This window comes from Anopheles bellator, chromosome 1 (assembly GCF_943735745.2).
Source record: "Anopheles bellator chromosome 1, idAnoBellAS_SP24_06.2, whole genome shotgun sequence".
Taxonomy (NCBI): domain Eukaryota; kingdom Metazoa; phylum Arthropoda; class Insecta; order Diptera; family Culicidae; genus Anopheles; species Anopheles bellator.
The window spans coordinates 57,701,399-57,719,507 of record NC_071285.1 but is presented as its reverse complement, the minus strand read 5'-3'; the positions used below and the strand labels follow the sequence as shown (position 1 = coordinate 57,719,507).

The 18,109-nt window shown below is 49.3% G+C and overlaps 1 protein-coding gene across 2 annotated transcripts; it reads left to right on the top strand.

Annotated features, from left to right (window-relative positions):
• Nucleotides 1-453: 453 nt before the first annotated feature.
• LOC131205923 (diuretic hormone receptor-like) lies at nt 454-17,010 on the top strand. 2 transcript variants are annotated; one of them, XM_058198232.1, is made up of 13 exons: nt 454-561; nt 8,039-8,477; nt 10,832-11,030; nt 11,140-11,233; nt 11,353-11,446; nt 12,982-13,062; nt 13,535-13,617; nt 13,723-13,833; nt 13,971-14,156; nt 14,521-14,651; nt 15,067-15,117; nt 15,376-15,470; nt 16,358-17,010. In XM_058198232.1, the coding sequence occupies exons 2-12, from the start codon at nt 8,189-8,191 to the stop codon at nt 15,407-15,409; spliced, it is 1,353 nt and encodes a 450-aa protein (XP_058054215.1). In that variant the 5' UTR covers nt 454-561; nt 8,039-8,188; the 3' UTR covers nt 15,410-15,470; nt 16,358-17,010. The 2 variants fall into 2 exon arrangements, with proteins under 2 accessions (XP_058054215.1, XP_058054214.1); XM_058198231.1 differs by lacking the exon at nt 15,067-15,117 and having other exon boundaries at nt 11,122-11,233.
• The last annotated feature ends 1,099 nt before the right edge of the window (nt 17,011-18,109 follow it).

Genomic DNA, 18,109 nt, shown 5'->3' with positions numbered 1-18,109 from the left:
CCACGGGACGTTACGTTCCATTAGATCGAATCTAGTGGCCCCTTCTGGAGCGTGCATTACACACTTTCTGGTTAGCGTTATGTAGATTTCTTATCAACAACACATCATCATCATCATCATCATCATCATCGAGCTGTTGGATGCACACTCATGTTGGATCTTCGAATGGAGCCATTTGCAGCCCGTGCAAGGACTACAGCTTCCAGACCAGCCGGACCACTTCGCACCATCATCGACTATCATCGGCCGTCATCGGCGGTGAACAGATGGAGCATAATGATAAGTCATTTACGGCTCTCTTCTAATCCCGTGCCATACAGAACCACGCTCCTCCTGCGAGGAGAGTGAGAGCGAGCGAGCAGCGAGATGAGAACCAATCGAGAGTGGAACGAATGTGGCCGTTATCAGCGTGCGGTTCCCGCCCGGTGGTGGTAGTAGTACCGCTGTTGTGGCGGCTGAAGCACCAGCTCTGTCGCGGGAACGTCCCACGCCTTTTGGCCTTCAGGCCAAGTTCAATCGTCGTGTTCTTTGCAGACCAATCGTGTCCTTGATCTTCGTCGTGTGAGTGTCGCGTGTGCGATCCCGTCGCGATCGAAACACGTTGTGGTGGCCAACCGGTCTTACTGCCCGGCCGATCATCGCCATGCTTTTTTGGTAGTCCCGAACGTGACCGAACAGCATTCGGTGATTAGTGGGGCTAGAGTTGATTGTCCAGCCGGTTCTACACCGCGAGAAGTGAAGTGACCGCATGAAGTTAACGCGAAAGCGAGTCGCAATGAAGTGGCGTAGGTGTGATGATCACCGTTCTGTAACGATCGTACGGAGCGTTACGTAGGCGATTGCGTATTTGATTGCGAGAGTTCTATCCAGTTCAAGTACTAAACGTCCTCATTTACAAACGACAATCCTGCTCTCGATAGATTACAAGATCGGCAGCATATCAGGCGAACCACTTCACATGATCCGCGCGCCTCACTCGGTTTTACGCCGCGTTGTTTGATTGATAGCAGATCGGGGCCCTGATAGCCGAGAGCCGTCCGCAAAACGTGTTGCCCACTCGGAACGTGCCGTTCCCGGCCAGTGCGCGGCCGGGCCGCACACTTCTGTGTAAACAAGTGAAGAAAAATCAAACAACTATTATCGCACACCGGCCAGCAACGGCTGGCAGTGACGGCCGAAAACATCTAAATACGCGAACGCGAGCACGCCGCGATTTGTTTTAGTTTTATGCTGTGCAAAACTAGAGCCGACCGATTTGTTTGCGCTGCCTATGGCCTATGGGCCGGGGGTAAATTAATTTTGAATTTTATCGCCCACCCGCCAGCGAGTCACGCGACGAGTTTATCTTGACGTTTGAACACGTTCCCCAAATATCGACATCCGGGCAGCCCCGCAGATGTTTGGCCGACGGGCATCTGCAGATGGAGCTGATCAAAACCCGGACCATCCACAGGGGGAGAGATAACAAAACCGGGGACCGTTTAACGCACCCATAACGTATCGGGATGGGGATGTGAAAAGTAAACGCCTCGCACATCGTCAACGAGCGACGTATGTTTTGATTGGATTTTTTTAAAGAAAGAGTGAAAAAAGGAAGGCACAAATGTAGCGACTCCATTCGAACCGCGTGGACCGGTGACGGTCCTCATGACGTGCGACCCGCGAGAAACGGTGTCCGGCTGTGAGATAACAACCGTGAGCTTCGGCATTCCGTCTTTAGTTTGATCGCACACGATTAGACTGAAATTACATCGATCTAGACGATCGATCCAGACAAATTCCGATCGAACACAATTATCGTCGCACCCCTCCCTAAATCTCGCAAATTAATCAACCGTCCCATAAACGTCACGCGTCATTATCGCAATTAATTTCTACCGTTGAACGGAGTGTGGCCTTGTACCCAAAAAACCGCGCAAGATCATTTATCATCTTCGCGTAAAGGTGGGAAACTCGGTTGAGCAGGAAATCCGCCAAGACAATGGGGCCATTGCGGGTTCCGGAGAGAAGCGTGCGGCACACGCCACGCCATCTGCCGTCAAACAGCAAGACTTCCGGGAAGGGAGAGAATAATGCGTTTATGTGACGTACTTATGGTACCCCGGCTTCCGGCCGATCGAACGTGACGCAAATCGTGGCGTTTAACGAGCCATAACTTACGTGACATCGTGTAACAGGTTGTTTGTAGGCACCGCATCAACACTTTTTGAGCGGGAACTCGGGAACCGTGACTCGTGACGTCACGGTAAAAGGAAAACTTTCTACCGCCACAAAATTATACAATTCAACGGAACTCTGACGGCGGCTCAAAAGTTGATCAGAAAGAATCCCGATTCGGTGCCATCGTCTTTGATGCAGGTTCACGGAATCAATATGCAAACAAAAAACCTATGAGGAAAACATGCGGCGTCCTTTTCCGGGAAGGTTGGTAGCCTGTTTTTCCGCAGGCGCCCGCCTCGGTTGAAAGTGATATCCCAACGGAGTGGGCACACCGCTAAATGAGGCTGTTGAAGTAGATTCAATCAAAAGTTTTTCCCAGCCCGAGACCAAACTTTGATTAATGTACATCACGCATTTTTCTGCCAAGACATGTCCGCGCATCCGTGTACAACGGCCCTGATATACTTTCCCACTTTGCCGGGTCCCGTATGAATTCATCAAACTTGGAACTTTCTCCTTTCGGTTTCGATGCGGCAACCACCTGCTGGGTCAGCAGCAGTAGCAGCAGCAGTAAAAGTTGTAGTGTTGTTTTTGCCGTGCAGCACCCGGAGGGCGGTTTATCTTACACAGAATATTCCAAGGATTCCAAGCCGGCCGAGCACCGAGTGGCAAGGACCGGCCGGCTGTAGCATAATGTTTCACCAACACGTGACGACGGGAGCCAAAGTTTTCCCAGCGCCCCATAAAAGAATCTGCTCTGTGTAGTGCTGAACGGAGTGCGAGTTCTACATCAAATATTTATCCACACAAAAATAGCTTTGTCTTGGTTCTAATTTGAATTATTTCATGCCAGACCGCCGTGTATCCGTGGGCTGGTGGGCTTTGGTTTTGCGAACGCAAATAATCTTTTCCAATTACCTGCGCTTCACCTTTGGCTCAACGTTAACAAGGATTCATTTTTTGTATAATATAAAATGAGGTGATTTTTTTAGATAGCTGCTAATAAATGGGAAAATTTCTGAATTATTTGGTCTGCACAGCACACGGAGCGCCCATTTGCTTTGATCACGAGTACCGACTCCGTCACTGCTGGCGTCAATGACTGTTTTATGTGCTCCTTCATATACTGCATCTTGAATTCAACGGCGGACCTTTCACCGTGACCTACGTCACTGCACTTACTAGTGTCGGTACAATTGCTCAGCCGGAATCCAATTAATCTGTACAAACTGTTCCACTTTCTGTGCAGCCCTCATTACGATCTGTCTGCGTTTTCTCATTCCCTGATAAGCTCCGAGAAGACCGTAAATTAGTTCGAGAGCAAAGAGCGAACCGGGAGGATGATCGCCCGCCGGTTTGCATTCGACCTTAAGCACGCACACCCTTTTTAATGCCAAATGCATTTATGGGTCTAAGCCAACCCGTAGGGCGATATCGTGAATTAAATTGCCCAGCTGAGTTCAATTGGTGGTTGAGTTGATAAGTTATGATAGATGGACCCACTGACAATGAACTATAAAATTCCCGGTTAAAATTAATCGTAAAAATCTATGATCATACTGGGAAGGTCCTAATTGCTACTACACATGTCACACGATGTTTACGTGCAATTGACCGTAATGAATCGACCGTAGCCTATACTGGCGGAACTAATGGGTATCATTAAATCAATATAGAGCCCCTGTGAGTCAATAGCACCACGGTACCCGGTCGATGTCAATCATCATTTAAGCTCCGTCGATGCTGCTACCATCCACGTGCCACAGCTCGGTAAATTCTGGCAGCATCAAAGCCCGGGCCCGGGACCGTGATCCGTAAACACACATTGCCCCGGCAAACTATCTGTGATTTACTCGCGAACCGGTGGCCAACCGTTAGGAAACACTCGCAGGGCTAGACGCGTCTTGTCAGTTGGCCGCCAGTATTTAGACAGATAGAGCCGAGCCGAGGTGAGTTGAACCAAGAAACGTCCGGCGTAAACAGTCGCCTCTCAATCTTTCAGATGAAAGCAAGGTTTGTGGTCCATTCTTTTTTTGGGAGTATTCTTCATGACCGTTTTGGTATTAGTCAACCGGTACGTGGCAGCTACGAGCGGTTCAAAGGCAAACATAGAGTGTGGACTTCACCGTTTCGGATTCCGCTGGAAACACATTCTATTTGGTTTGTTTAATAAAAAATTATGCTAAACGTTTTTATAATAAAAAAATACAGAATTTATAGACTGCTGTTGTGGTGTTTGGGGCCAGTTGGTTTAAATCCTTTTCCCTGGCATTCCCTTCTTGAGTTTGACTCTATTGTGTTCTTCCAAATTAAGTTCCTGTGAAATGTTTTGTTCGCGAACTTCAAGCAAATGGACAGCACTCGGTATGCCACTTGTTGCACGCTGATTAGAGCATGCTGGGCTCAGGTGCCTGGTACGCGCACTCACAGCCTCAGCGAAGAACTGGAAACGAACTGGAAAACATTTTCTTTTTTCCCGTGCCCGCCAGTCAAACAATGGCTTCGAAGAAGCTGCTAGACTGTCGGAGCCATTGGCTTTTCTCCACATCGCGGCCAAGGTCCGTGCGGCGTGCAGAGCGTGGGCTAATCCACTTGGAATGGGCTCCGATCTCCCGAAATCCCGGGGTCCATGGAGTTGGATATGCGAAGCAATCTTATCGGTTGTTGTTGTTCAACCTCAAACAGTGTTTATACCTATCCGGGGCGCAGCATCCCCGAATAATCTTGACCTCGATGATGTTTGAAGATTCCGAGCAGCGTTTTCTTTTTATCGCCCCAAAAGCGATGGCAGCCAGTGGCCATGGCTTCCGTCTGAATCCGCGGTGTAATGTTATAACTTCATCCACCGCCGGGGCGGGTGTTTACACACGGTGGGTATGTTTTGTGATAAGAAAATTTAACGCCAGAAACGGAGATGATAAAAAAGATGATTGCGTATAGCGTCGTCGTACGCAGTGTCCCCGTGCTCAGGCTACCGAACGTCTTGTTTGTCTTTAAAGAGAGACCCTCGGTGTTTATCTTGGTGCCGTGTTTCGTCGTTCAGCAAATTGTTTTATTTTTTCCCCCAGCGCTTCTGAATTTCTGCCCAAACGAACAAATGGGGCTTAGCAAAACACACAATTACGTTTGGCGCCGACCAGCGCAAGGCAAGGAAAAAGAAAACCCGAACCGAGGTACTCATCGCGTCGTGCCCCATATTAATTATGCATTCATTTTCACTATCATAAACGTCTTGCGTTGGCCATTCGTTTGCCAGTGGATCTTTGGGTCTCTTGCTGCGCTGCTCCTTCCTTTAAATTCGAACCCGTCTGGCCGGGCCGTTCCGTGTGGACAACATTCCCAATGTTGCATTGAAACAGCCTCCCAAAGGGCCAAATATTAAACTATAACAATGTGTCATTGTTTTGTCTCGGGATTTTAATGGCGACACAGGGATGGGGTGTAGGATCGCATTCCATAAATACACAGCACGAATCTCGCGGGCTGCAATCTTCAAAACGTTCACTTTTTGCTGACCAGCAAAATGGTACCGAGAGATAACAATTTCTCACTCGCATACATACACGCAAACAAAGACCCTAAAATGAATAAACGCAGAAACCCACGGGAGGCCGCTTCGCCACCACTGGGCAGTGCGTTTATCACAAAAACAGACCAAACGAATCACAGCAGAGACAACACGGAATCGGAAACAACATAGAGCATTGACCGTGAGCTATGTTGCCCGCCATCAGCACCCGCCAGCACCGTGAGCAGCTCGGGGACACAGAACGAGTTCGTGGGGCCTTGTTATTGTTTGTCCTCGTTCATTATGGAGTATATTTTTATGGTCGCCCAACCGACGCTGCCAGTCGGCCAAACGGGCGACCCATCCTAGCGGAACATAGAACTGTTGCCCCCAGGAAACTCAACTCTCGGCGATTGTTGTGTGACGGTTTTTCTCTACTTTCTGCGAACCGCACGGAGGGCTCGGTTTGCTAGTTTTTGTTTGCCGGAAAAAATCCAATAATATTATTTTGCTGCCCCAAGCGAGGCCCGCGACCAAGTAAAAAGTGGCTGTTAAAGTTGCGATTTAAATATATGCACACATTTATGAACATAAACAGTTTGTTTTCTTACCCTTTGGAGCGTAACTAATAGATAGAAGTTGCTGCTGTCGAGGGCTGTCAAATCGTGAAGAAAATTTCGCGAAAATGGGTAGCAAATTAACAAGAAATTATTAGACTAGAAAGCCATCGCCTTCGGCGCATTTGGTAGCACCACAATTTAACGAGAGCTCGTAAGTCTTAACGAAGCGCTGAAAGATGATCTGTTACCATATTCTTTCGCTTCGCTTCTTTTCGTTGCTCTCTTTTTCGGGCCCCAAACCGTTCCCCGACCGAAAGTTCTCACGACGAGCTAGACGGCCGTCTTACCACCGCGAAGACAAGCCAAATACCTGGGCAATAAAATTAGCATAACCGCGGCGAACGCGCCGAATGAGACTTCTCGAAAAGAGCCTCCATTAGAGGCCGCCCCGAGCCGCTGCCCGAAAAGTCCTTCGCAAGTCCTTGTCGGAGCGTTACCGAGTAATAATCATTGTTGCACACGTATGTGGGCTGCGAACGTTCGATAACAACCGTGACCCGCAGATTGAGTTGGTATACAGAAAGGATACATTACACGCTTCTCGAGTGTCCCGCGAAAAATGACAGCAAAACTCAAACGAACTTCGCCCGAAGACAGTCCCTCACCGACCGACTGACGGTGCGGAAAGTAATCTCACTGGGAAATTAAAAGAGCAGAATGTCCCGGTGGAGAATACCCGTGTTACGGACCGAGGACAGCATTTTATGCAAATAAACGTATGGAAAATAACACAATCATAACCAACCCCACTCTTGGAATCGAGAGGATTCGCTTTTGGTCCCCGAATGAAATGTCCCCGATGAATTAAAATCCTTTCGACAAGTTTCAATTTCCCCACTGAAGGGTGTGGCAAACCGTGCCAATTTGGAGCGCTTTAAAAAAATCAAGCATAAAATTGGAATTTAATACTTCGATCATACCCGTCGCTGGCCGAGGGTGGAGTCGCCCATTCGAATCGATTGCCAGATGACAAACGGTTCACTTCTCGACGGGGCACAACGGTCCGTTCGTCCGTTGGTCTTCGGCAAAGAGAATTCGAAACATGAAATCATCCGGACCATCGAGACCAGCATTCGAATCGCTCGCTGTTTCGTGAGCGGCTCTGCGCTGTGTACGTAAGATATCAACGACGAAAACGATGATGACGATGATGACGCCGTCGCCGAAGACGATGCTATCGTCTTCGGAGTAGCAGATTGGAAAGCTGCTTACCGCCCGGCGAAATCAGTTTCCTTCTGGACGGTAACGCGTTTGGTCGCATTTTCGGTTCGATCCGTTCGGGCCCCGGGCCGCGGAGTGGAAAAATTGTGCCAATCTTCGTTCGCCCACCGACGGAGGAGCAACAGATCGGTTCCGTTCTGTAGCGCGCACTGGTCGCGTTCGTAAAATTGACACAGTGTTCTATGTTTACGTGGATGGCTGTTCAGACCGGGTTTTCTCCATGGAGACCATCAGCTCGCAGCTGCGATTGGCTGCCTGAAGAGTTGCATCGTTAGTTGGCGGTGATTTTTCAATGCGCATCCAAGTCGGCTGTCGCAATAGGTGATTTATTGAGGGCAGAAAATGGATGTGCATCGTCGTCGATACGCTTCGGCACCCGGCTCGGGAAGTGGCAAAATATTATTCGCATAGTTTTCGCGTGCTGAGGAAATTGATCATCGTTAGTCAAAGCAACGTGGGTCCGATGTTGAAATAATATATATATATCTTAAGCAGTGCGGACACGGTGAAGAAAATATATTTATTGCAGTGAAACCCGGCGGGGTTGAGAAATCCGGCTGGACCTACTAGCGGGGATGTTCCAGCTTCGTGCAGCGAGGTTTGACAGCCGTAAGGCGTCCGGTGGAGGTGTGATTAGTGAAAATTAGTAGCCATTGCTGCATCCAAAAGTTACCGCACAATGAACCACACGGACCGGGTTGCTGACGTCGGGCCGGACGTCGGGAACGTCCCCGGGACGGCACCCGATACCGCCGGCGGACATCTGGATCTGGCGTTGGGGGTCGGCACGATGAACGTGACCACTGCCGAGCGGTGCCGACTGCAGCAGCAGGCCGAGGAGCTACTCCAGGACGTTTCCTGTCCGTCCTTCTTCGACATGGTGTCCTGCTGGCCCCGAACACCGCCCGGAACGTTGGCCGTGCTGCCGTGCTTCTCCGAGTTCAAGGGCGTCCAGTACGATACTTCGCGTAAGTATCTTTGCCCGTGGGAATGCAAAAGGATTAAGAATTTCTTAATTACCGAACCCGGGGTCGGGGCCATAAATGGCGAGGATGATTAAACGATGTTGTAAACAAATGATTCGACTGTTTATTGAACAACTAATGGGTTGATCCATGCATCCACAGCCTCGGCTCGGCACCGTTCGTAATCGTTCGCTTTAATATCGAAAATTCCTAGCCGCCATTAATCAGTTCGATCGGTGATTTCGCAGAAAAGCAAATAGTTTTCTACATTCTCTCAATTTCAATTCAAATGCCGTAGTTTCACGAAACAAACTGGACCCGGTTTAAACGCCAATGGAGGCGCCTGGTGCCGTTTGCCCCACTGTCACGGGCGACCGTTGCAGGACCCTCACCCCGATGCCTGACAGATTGCTCTCGGCTGACGAGTGGTCCCCTATCTGACGGTGCCCACAATGCAAAATGGCCAACTGGTGAAGAAGAGGAGCATAAATCATCACCGGTCGGGTGATGTGCCATTGTTGGCTTCGCGTTATCGTTAATCGTGCGCCATGTTTTCTACTTACAGTAGTCAGTCAGCTTTCATGAAAGAGATTGCGCTCTGAGCTCACCGGCCAGCAGCATGAACCAGCATTGGCTTACAAACTCGCTAGCTTCGCTGTCCCACGTCGGTACATTAGGTTAATAAGGTTAACCTTCTTTAGCGTCCGCCATAAAACAGTATCTCGGCTCCATCGTGCTCGAAAGTGGAGCCCACTTTCCAACAAGCCCCGAAGCGTATTCTTTTGGCCCGGACTTTGGTGGATGACTCAACCTTTCAATCTCGGGCCCTTCTGTTTTGTTTGCCATTGTTTGGCTTTCCCACCGCCGCCCTTCAGGCCGGCTGGTTTTCCATTCAGCGGAGGAATAATAATTAAGATCCTTTTCGGTGGCGTAGACAAACCGTTTTCTTTTCACAAAGGGGAAGTGCTTAAATCCGAGACGATATAGTTTCGCTTTAGTAACCCGATGCTTTCTCAATTCTTGTCTTTCAATAGAAACTTCCTGAAAAGTGGGTTTCGTGAACGGAATATGCAAATGAAGGTGTGTTCTTTTGATCAGCAAAACGAGTGGCCTTGCTTTTCCGATGGCCCCAGCCCTGGTGGGTTGCATACGAGAAAGTAATGTTAAAGCTCTGCCCCGAAGCGGACATCGCCCGTTGCGCACGGAAATGGTATTATGTTTTCGCTTCGTTATTCCATTTGTTTTGTCTATGGTCTAGCGCCGAGTCCCGGCCAAGCCCGCCGGGTTCAGGTCGGCTTTTCATCTGTCGCTCTGCGGCAACAGTCTTTTCACCGAACATTTTCCGCGCTTTTAAGACGAACGAAAGCATCTTTCAACAAACGAAGAAGTACCAGCTGGCTCGGGTTGTGGTTTCCTTCTTTCTGTGCTTCCTTTTTGCTCAAGCAGGTCGCCTGTTGCATCCGGCTGCCGTAAGGCGCTGCAACCGCTCGCGGACCGGGCGTCTGGGTCAAGATCGTTTAAAGTGACGCTTCCGGAACATAGGAAGTGAGCCGAAGAGCCAATCAACCGGAGCGTAAATTAAAGCCATGTTGTCAGCTGGCATCGAGTTGAGCGAGTGAAGCTAATTAACTTTCGCTGCACCCGCCGAGCCAAGCAAAGTGAATTAAGGGAAGTGAAGAAAACGAACACGGCTCGGTGCCATTAGCATGTGGCCGGCCGTAGTCCAAACCCCGCCAGGCGCGCTGTTGACGGTTTAAGTGAAATTCTGTTTGTACGCGGATGATTAATTATTCGCTTTCACCATCCCGACTCGGCTCGGCTCGAGGCGAAAGAGGAACAGCTTGTGCCGAGTGCGACTTTAACCGGGTGTCTTGGCGCAGAAGGCGATTTCAAGAACAGATCTTTATGAAACCCACGCAGGAGCACCCGCGGAGATTCTAACTCACACGGAGCCTTCGCATGAATAATGAACTTCATAGAAATGGCTTCTGCTCCATCGGCCTTCGAAGAATGATGTTCAATGGGCGGACACGTGATGGGGCGTGACAAGGCGCAAGTAATTAATGAAATGGTTTGCCAATGGCACTGTGTATCACCGGTTGGCCACTGATTTCTGGCCCACGCCCCAACGGATTGGCCCATTAATTATGCGGTTTGTTATGGTTGAACTTATTGACATTCGATTTGCCTGGCGCAATGATCATTGGTCATGGGTCAATCGCTTCACGGAGGCGTGAAATGAGGTGCGGTGCGTATGACTCGCCTGACCCACTCGGGTGTGTAATGCACTTATTAACTTATTTGCATTACAAAAATCCAATCAATAATCGTGTTTACACATTGTCAATTCCCGCCAGATAATGCAACCCGATTCTGCAACGACGATGGCTCGTGGGATAACTACACGGACTACGATAGCTGCCAGCACCTGGACCAGGCATCGCCGGTGCCTGGGTTCGAGCCGGGTATCGAGCTCCCGACGCTGATCTACTTCGTCGGCTACTCGATTAGCCTGGCGGCCCTCGTGCTGGCCGTGGCCGTACTGGTCTACTTTAAGTAAGTATGCAATACCGGACCGCGCTGTCAGTGGACGCGGTGCCCCGGTCGATCAACGGTGCCGGAAGCCTTATCGTGTGATTCAAAAAAGTAACCACTCTGCCCGCAGGGATCTCCGCTGCCTACGGAACACCATCCACATCAATCTGTTCCTCACCTACATCATGTCCTCGGTGCTGTGGATACTCATCCTGTCGCTGCAGGTACGTCTCTTGATTGCCGGCGCGTCTGCTGGGAAATCGATCAGCTAGATCTCAATCCCGCCCGCCTTGGCGCTGGTGGCATTAAAAATTCATCTCTTTCGCCCGTCCGGGAATTACAGATCACCGTCAGGCTGGAAGTGGGCGGATGCATTTTTCTCGTGACACTCTTTCACTACTTCAGTGCGACCAACTTTTTCTGGATGCTAGTCGAAGGTAAGTGACGCGTTCAAATGACGCACGTTGATCAGCGAACGCCCTCTCCCCGTCGACTATAAGGCCAAGGCTCGCACCGTTTGAACGACCCCTGTGTAAACAACTTAATTTTCCCTTCGTCTTGGGCGTTAGTTGGCGCGAAGGTAAACAAGTGAAAATTTCGGCACACCGTGCCAAGGTTTTTAGTTCCATCCCGTCCGGTTCGAACCGGAACCGGAACGACACGTGATCCGTGACGGAATGCCGTCGTCGTCGGAAAGTTGGTGAACAAACGGCGATGCCTGCTCGACTGTTGCCAAGCCAAGCCAAGGGATGTTGATGGAATGGCAAAGTTTTCCCATCGAGTTCTCGATGGGACCTCTTTGGTCCTCTCCGGTCGGGAATTAATACTCTAAGATGTAAATTTGATCCGCCACTGTTTTGCGAAACACTTGCCAAGAGCTGCCAAGAAAACGGATCCATCCCCGGTGTGGAAAATATTTAGCTGGTGTAATTTTCCGTAAGGACACCCAGGACGTTGAAGTTTTCCGACGGCCAATGCCAACTCGCCCACGGCGCACGTGGTCAGCATCTTAATGCTTCGCCGCCATAATTGACTTTAATTGCTTTTCGATGTTCGGCGACCGCGACGGGCGTGATTTATGCGCGGAACGGTGATTATGAGCCGATTAATAACCCGGCTGCTGCAACAAGTTGCGCCATTAACGATGGCCGACGGGGGCTGGTGGTCGACGTGTTGTGGTGCGGCCCTTAGGCCCCGAAAGAGCAAAACAAGAAAGATGTTTGATTCAACCTTGATACACTCGAGTTTCATGATTATCCTTCCGAACGGCGGCTGAAGGCCTTTCACTCGCTTTTAATTTTCCCATTAATTAGCCCCTTAATGGTCTTAAGTAAGAAAAATTGAACTGTGCATCCGAGCATCTGGCGGTATGGAGGATCCCACCTGGCGATGAAATTTCGCGCACTTCCCGGAAGGACGGATTACGAGAAGCGATCCACGATAAATCTCAACCCGGAACGGCTCTCACGTTCGTACCGCCAGGGACCGGTGCGGACTCGGGTTTTCTCATGGCGCACGATCAATCTTACGTGCCGGTCCTTCGTGGTGATGTCGAACGGTGCAACGTGCACCGTGCACAGTGCTGCACTTAATTACAGCTCGGCAACGGCCGGGTTTGCATTGTCTTGTGCATAGTTAAAATATCCATTAACCTGTGTAATGTCTTCGTCTTCGGTCGGTTCGGCACGGTCCTGCCGAGAGCTCCATAATTCTCTGCAGTCGACTGGAGAGGGCTTAAGTGATACCGACCATATAATTCGTTTAAAACACCTGATTAATACATGCGCCGTCAATTAGCCGGGCCGGTTGGAGTTGGAAGGAACCACGAAAACCCCTTTTAGCGTATCCATTGGGAAAATCAGGGTCCTACAGGGAGGCACCGTTTAATTTAACCCTGATTTATGTCTTCGGCCTCTTACGGTTTCTCGATCGATACATTGCATCCTGCGCCCATTTTCGCTTATTTTGGCAGGTCTCTACCTCTACATGCTGGTGGTGCAAACGTTTTCCGGAGACACCCTACGCTTCCGGAAGTACGCCCTTATCGGATGGGGTAAGTTTTAAAATGAGTTTCGCAGCGCCCTGGTGAATGCAGCTTCGCCGGGAGTAAGTGGACTAGAAATTAATTACAGTCAAAAGTTGAACCACAAAGCCCTGGAAGCACCCGACGGTTGCATCCGGTGGTGGCCTCCGGGGCATCTCGAGTGTAGCATGTACGGTAGATTGGATCAAACGGTTCCTCGGAACCCTCGGAATTCAGTGTTCAATCGAACGAGGATTCGAGCTCAATAAGATTTGGTTCCTTAACGGGCGCACAGACATGTTTGAAGCAGTTCTCGGGAAGTTTTATTGCCATTCGTTTCCAGATGGATGAGAGGCTCCGACATTTGAACTGTTGCAATCAAAAGCTAACTCGTTTGATGTCTTAATCTTTTCGGTAGAAACGGAAAAGTTCAACTTCGGAATATACGACACTGTTTCTACGATAAACGAGGCAGTTCTAATTGATTTCTTCTTCCCACTAGGAGGTCCTCTGATATTCGTCGGTGCTTGGGCCGTCGCGAAACCATTCTTCAGCCCGTGGGCCGACTTGGAACAGCCGAACAAAGTAAGTGTCCGAGTGTAACCAGATTTTAGTATCGAGTATCATATCAATCGGCCCGAACCTGAACGCCAGTTCTCTGCTTTTATTGCCCCCCTCCTGGCCGGCCAGCTCGAAATAGAATGCTCGTGGATGCGTGAATCTCACATCGATTGGATCATCCAGGGCCCGTCCTGTGCGGTGTTGGTTATCAATCTCATCTTTCTGCTGCGTATTATGTGGGTGAGTGAAAAGGATGCAGGATGATGATTGATTCGGACACGAACGAACTCCGCATCCTTCGCATCTACATATATATTATAATGCCGTCTGTTACGAGAGTTTCATTCTGATTCGTTCTCCGTCCGGAAAAATAAAAGGTTCTGATCACGAAACTTCGTTCGGCCAACACCGTCGAGACGCGCCAGTATCGGAAGGCTTCGAAAGCGCTGCTCGTGCTGATCCCGTTGCTGGGCATCACCTACCTCATCGTCATCTACGGTCCGGTCGAAGGCGTTGGCAGCCACATATTTGCCACGACCCGGGCCCTACTGCTCAGCACACAGGTGAGCAGTTCGGAATTTCGAACTGGTGACCAAATTCCTTAAGACGGACGGTTGCATAAGAAAGTTCCTTAAGAAATAGTTGCATAGCCTCATTCTGATGGACATGTTTTCTTGTTACGACTCGTTGTGATCCTGCCGTAATTGAAGCAATTTACGCGGAACTATCACTCGTGCCGCTAACTCGTTGGGCCTGGCAAATAGTCAGCTCATAAATTAAAACGAATGACTTGCGACGATGTGGCGAATCATTTAACGGGCACCTCTCGCGCCATCGGCCACCATAAATCAAAGCACGAAAGTCGGGGTCACCACGAATCGTGCCCGGTTGGCGATGTCTAATTTGCATCATCTTCTCTTTCGCCAGGGTTTCGTCGTGTCACTGCTGTACTGCTTTCTGAACTCGGAAGTGCGCCAAACGTTGCGCCACCACTTCTACCGCTGGCGGGACGAACGGAACATCCTGGCGGGCAAGGTGCCATCGAACCACCACCGAAGGTAGGCAGAAGGTTTTTTCCCATTTCCGGTCCCGAAGTGGTCTAACAATATCCGGGCTGGTGTGTACTGTTTCCCCTCCCGGGCCGTCCGTCCATTCATCGTACTTTCCTGCATCCTGCAACACGGTTATTTCTCATTGTATTCCTTCTCACATTGCGGTTTTTCTTACGTACTTTTCACTCTTTCTCTCGCTCTCTTTCTCTCTCTCATCGTCACAAATGGGTTTTCATGTTCATGGCCCATACTCTCTCTTTCTCTCTCTCTCTCTCTCTCTCTCTGTCTGTTAAAATCGGTCCCAACTTAATCTCGCGGGGGCAACTCGAACATCGGCTCCAAAACAACTTTGCTGTCGCCATCGTGGAGACATACTTGTGACCTCACCCGGGACTCGCACATCATCACCACCATCGCGTAGGCCCACGTTTAGCAAAGACAATTCACCCCGTTCGCGAACCGAAAGCACACGGTTGGTATTTTATTTTGGTGTCCAATCGGGAGTCGGTGTTGTTGTAGTTTTAATTCGTTTTCCTAGTTAAACCTACTAATGTCCATAAAATTCTCAAACACATTCTACGGTAATATCCTTTAGCAACCCGTAGGCATGGCATGCATTTGGGCAGCTCGATCAAACTAACCTACACCTTTATGCTTCTATTATGTTAATTATATGTTTATTATTCTCATTTTTTGTTATTTTTTTCTGTTCTTCTACACACGTATTCAGTCTGACAACCACCACCTCGGCACCATTGATTTGATCCTGTTTTGTAAACACCGGTCCCACCGGTTCCGTTTGCTCGTTTTACATTCATAGCAAAGGTACGTTTGATTACTGTCTCTCTTCTTGCTTTAACCCTGTCCAGTGAACGGCTGCTGGTTGTGTGTTGTTTATGCTTCGATCGATTTAATTATATTTTCATATTCGATCCCGCCGGCGAGCGCACGGTGCCGTGGGGTGCCCCTGTTTTGCGCACGAAACTGCACGTGTCGTCATTGTCGCGAACCTGTTGATGTTGTTTGTGTCCGTTTTTGCGTGTTCTCTACGCACGCTGGCAATAAAGGGCCAAAGTGTGCGTTCATTTTGTGTGACTCAAAAAAGAAAGGAATAACGGTGAGCAGAATTTAATTTTCCCGACCCGTTCGTTACTGTCAACCGGATGTGTTGCGCCTTTTTTCGTCTTCTCCCCGGCGAACTCTTCTGTGTTGAACCCGAATCTGGAACTGGATATTGGAACCGACCCCGGTTGCCATCCGAACCCGGGGATGACGCCACTACAAACACGACGACCAGGATGGTCGAGTAAAGCATCGTGACAATGAAACATTTTTAATGATCGCTTGCCGTGGCCTGGGATGACGGAATGGCTTGGGAAGTTGGCTCGTAAAGCACTGGAAAATGAAGCTGTAAGCCGCTTGCAACGAGTTTGTTGAAAGCCAACATGAATGACGAAGGAACAAATCGATTTATCGGTATCCATTTTAATTGTTTTAATTAAACACAATATGGGGGGACTACGGAATAGCGATAATGTATCAAGCAGTCAGCAAATGGTTAGAGAATGTTACTGCATGTGTTAGTGTACCGTTTAGAGAACACCTCTCCGTCTGTAAATTCTGCCTTTATCCGTTAAACATCCTTAATGTACGTAATGTTTTCTAACCGGACCTCCCTTTTTCTGATTTCTTCTTGCTCTTATTTCCACCAGGTTTTCCCAAATTTCCCGGCCGGAATCGATGAATTTCCCACCCGTGCCATGATCGTGCACCACGGAGAATTAACGTGTGAACATGTTCCGAAAGTCGTCCAAAAAATAGCAAATCTTGTATTAATCGTATTTGGCATGAGGGCAGCAGTGAGACAAATAGATGGATGAAAGTATCTAGATATCAAAAAAAAAAAAATCACCGCACCATCAGGATGTAAACAATGGTCGGCTCCGGAGCCGTAAACAATTTGGGCCCCATAACTCATCCCATTGATAGTCGGAACCGGGTCCGATAGTATTTCGCCGCACTCGCCGACCATTCGACGTCGGCCTTGCGTGGCATTCCGTGGGGCGTAATTTATGGCATACGCGCGACGTGAGCCGCGGCCAGAGAAGAAAGCAACAGAAAATCATAACGTTAATTCCAGTGGTGGCCAAAATATTTATAAGAATCCGGAAGATGCAGCATTCTCCGTGGCCCGATGAGAAAACACGCAACGCGCACTCGCCAAATAGATAAAACGATGTTAGTTTCTAGTTTTTTGTAAGAGATGTGTCCGTAAGCGAATCTTTCTCCGTAGCGATCCGACACAAACGCATTTTTTAAATGTACTTCTGCTGTGAATATGTTACAAATATAATAATACTACATCTTGGTGTACTACCTGCCTGAGTGTTGTTATTTCAAACGGAAAAAGTGTAACCCTTAGCCTCGTTTTATCAACCGCCAGATGCGACATTCCGGAGCAGGAAGCCCTTGGAAATTGCCGATCAATCCGAGCGCCCAACGGGAAATGCATTTTGCTTCGACTGCAACGCTGTTCCGACGGTTGATCCGACCGAGTTCTTTTCGAGTTGTTTGTTTGCTCGCTCCCGTCCGTGGGTAAGTAGCGGAAATAACACTCGGATGTCCGTTCGCCTGGGCGCATTTGTGGGGTAATCGAATCAACACGAGAAGAAAAACTTCGAGCATGCCGATTGCTGAAAACTTGCCAGATTTGTCCCACTTTTTCGACGTACCGGCGACCACCTGCTCTCCTGTCTATCGGAACGGGCTACCGGACGGGGTTAGTTTGTTAACTCGAGCGAACTGTAATATGCTGTCTGGGCGGACTGGGCAGCTGGCAGCTCAATTTGTCCGGCGTTGGTTCCGTTCCGTTCCCGAGAAGTCGGTTTGGAACGGTTCCAAAGTCACATACGCCCCCTAGACTGCGGCACAATTTGTCTACGGAACCGAACACATCTTGGCTGCGTTCCTGGCCGTAAGACTGGCAACGTCAAACATTGTTGCATATGCTCGTCGTCGTGCGGTTCCAATCTGCATCGTGCACCGGGAAGCGAAGGTAAATATTTATGAGAAGATTATGGCGGTTTGCGGTCTTCCACGTGGATGCATTTGCCAGTGTCGGCATTTGTGGGCCCGTCTAGGACTCGGTCTGAGCCAAGCCTCGGTCTTGTGTGACGACTTTCGTCGGGTGATTTTTATCTTGCCCACAGTGTGGCGTTAACTCTGAACGTTTGCCTTCTGGTGGCTGCCGGTCGGTTGGTTTATGTTGATTGCTCAACATAACGTCGTCTTACCCGCTTCACTACTGGCTGTGTGATCGTAAGCTAAAGATAGCAGACACACCCTCCCGGTGCTTGGTTCTAAATTCTCTAAATTGGCCGGATAAAATGCGCAACACATGGGGCGAAGGAATTTAATTAAAAAACTAACTGACGAAAGTGTTACATTGTATGGAAATGCAGTAC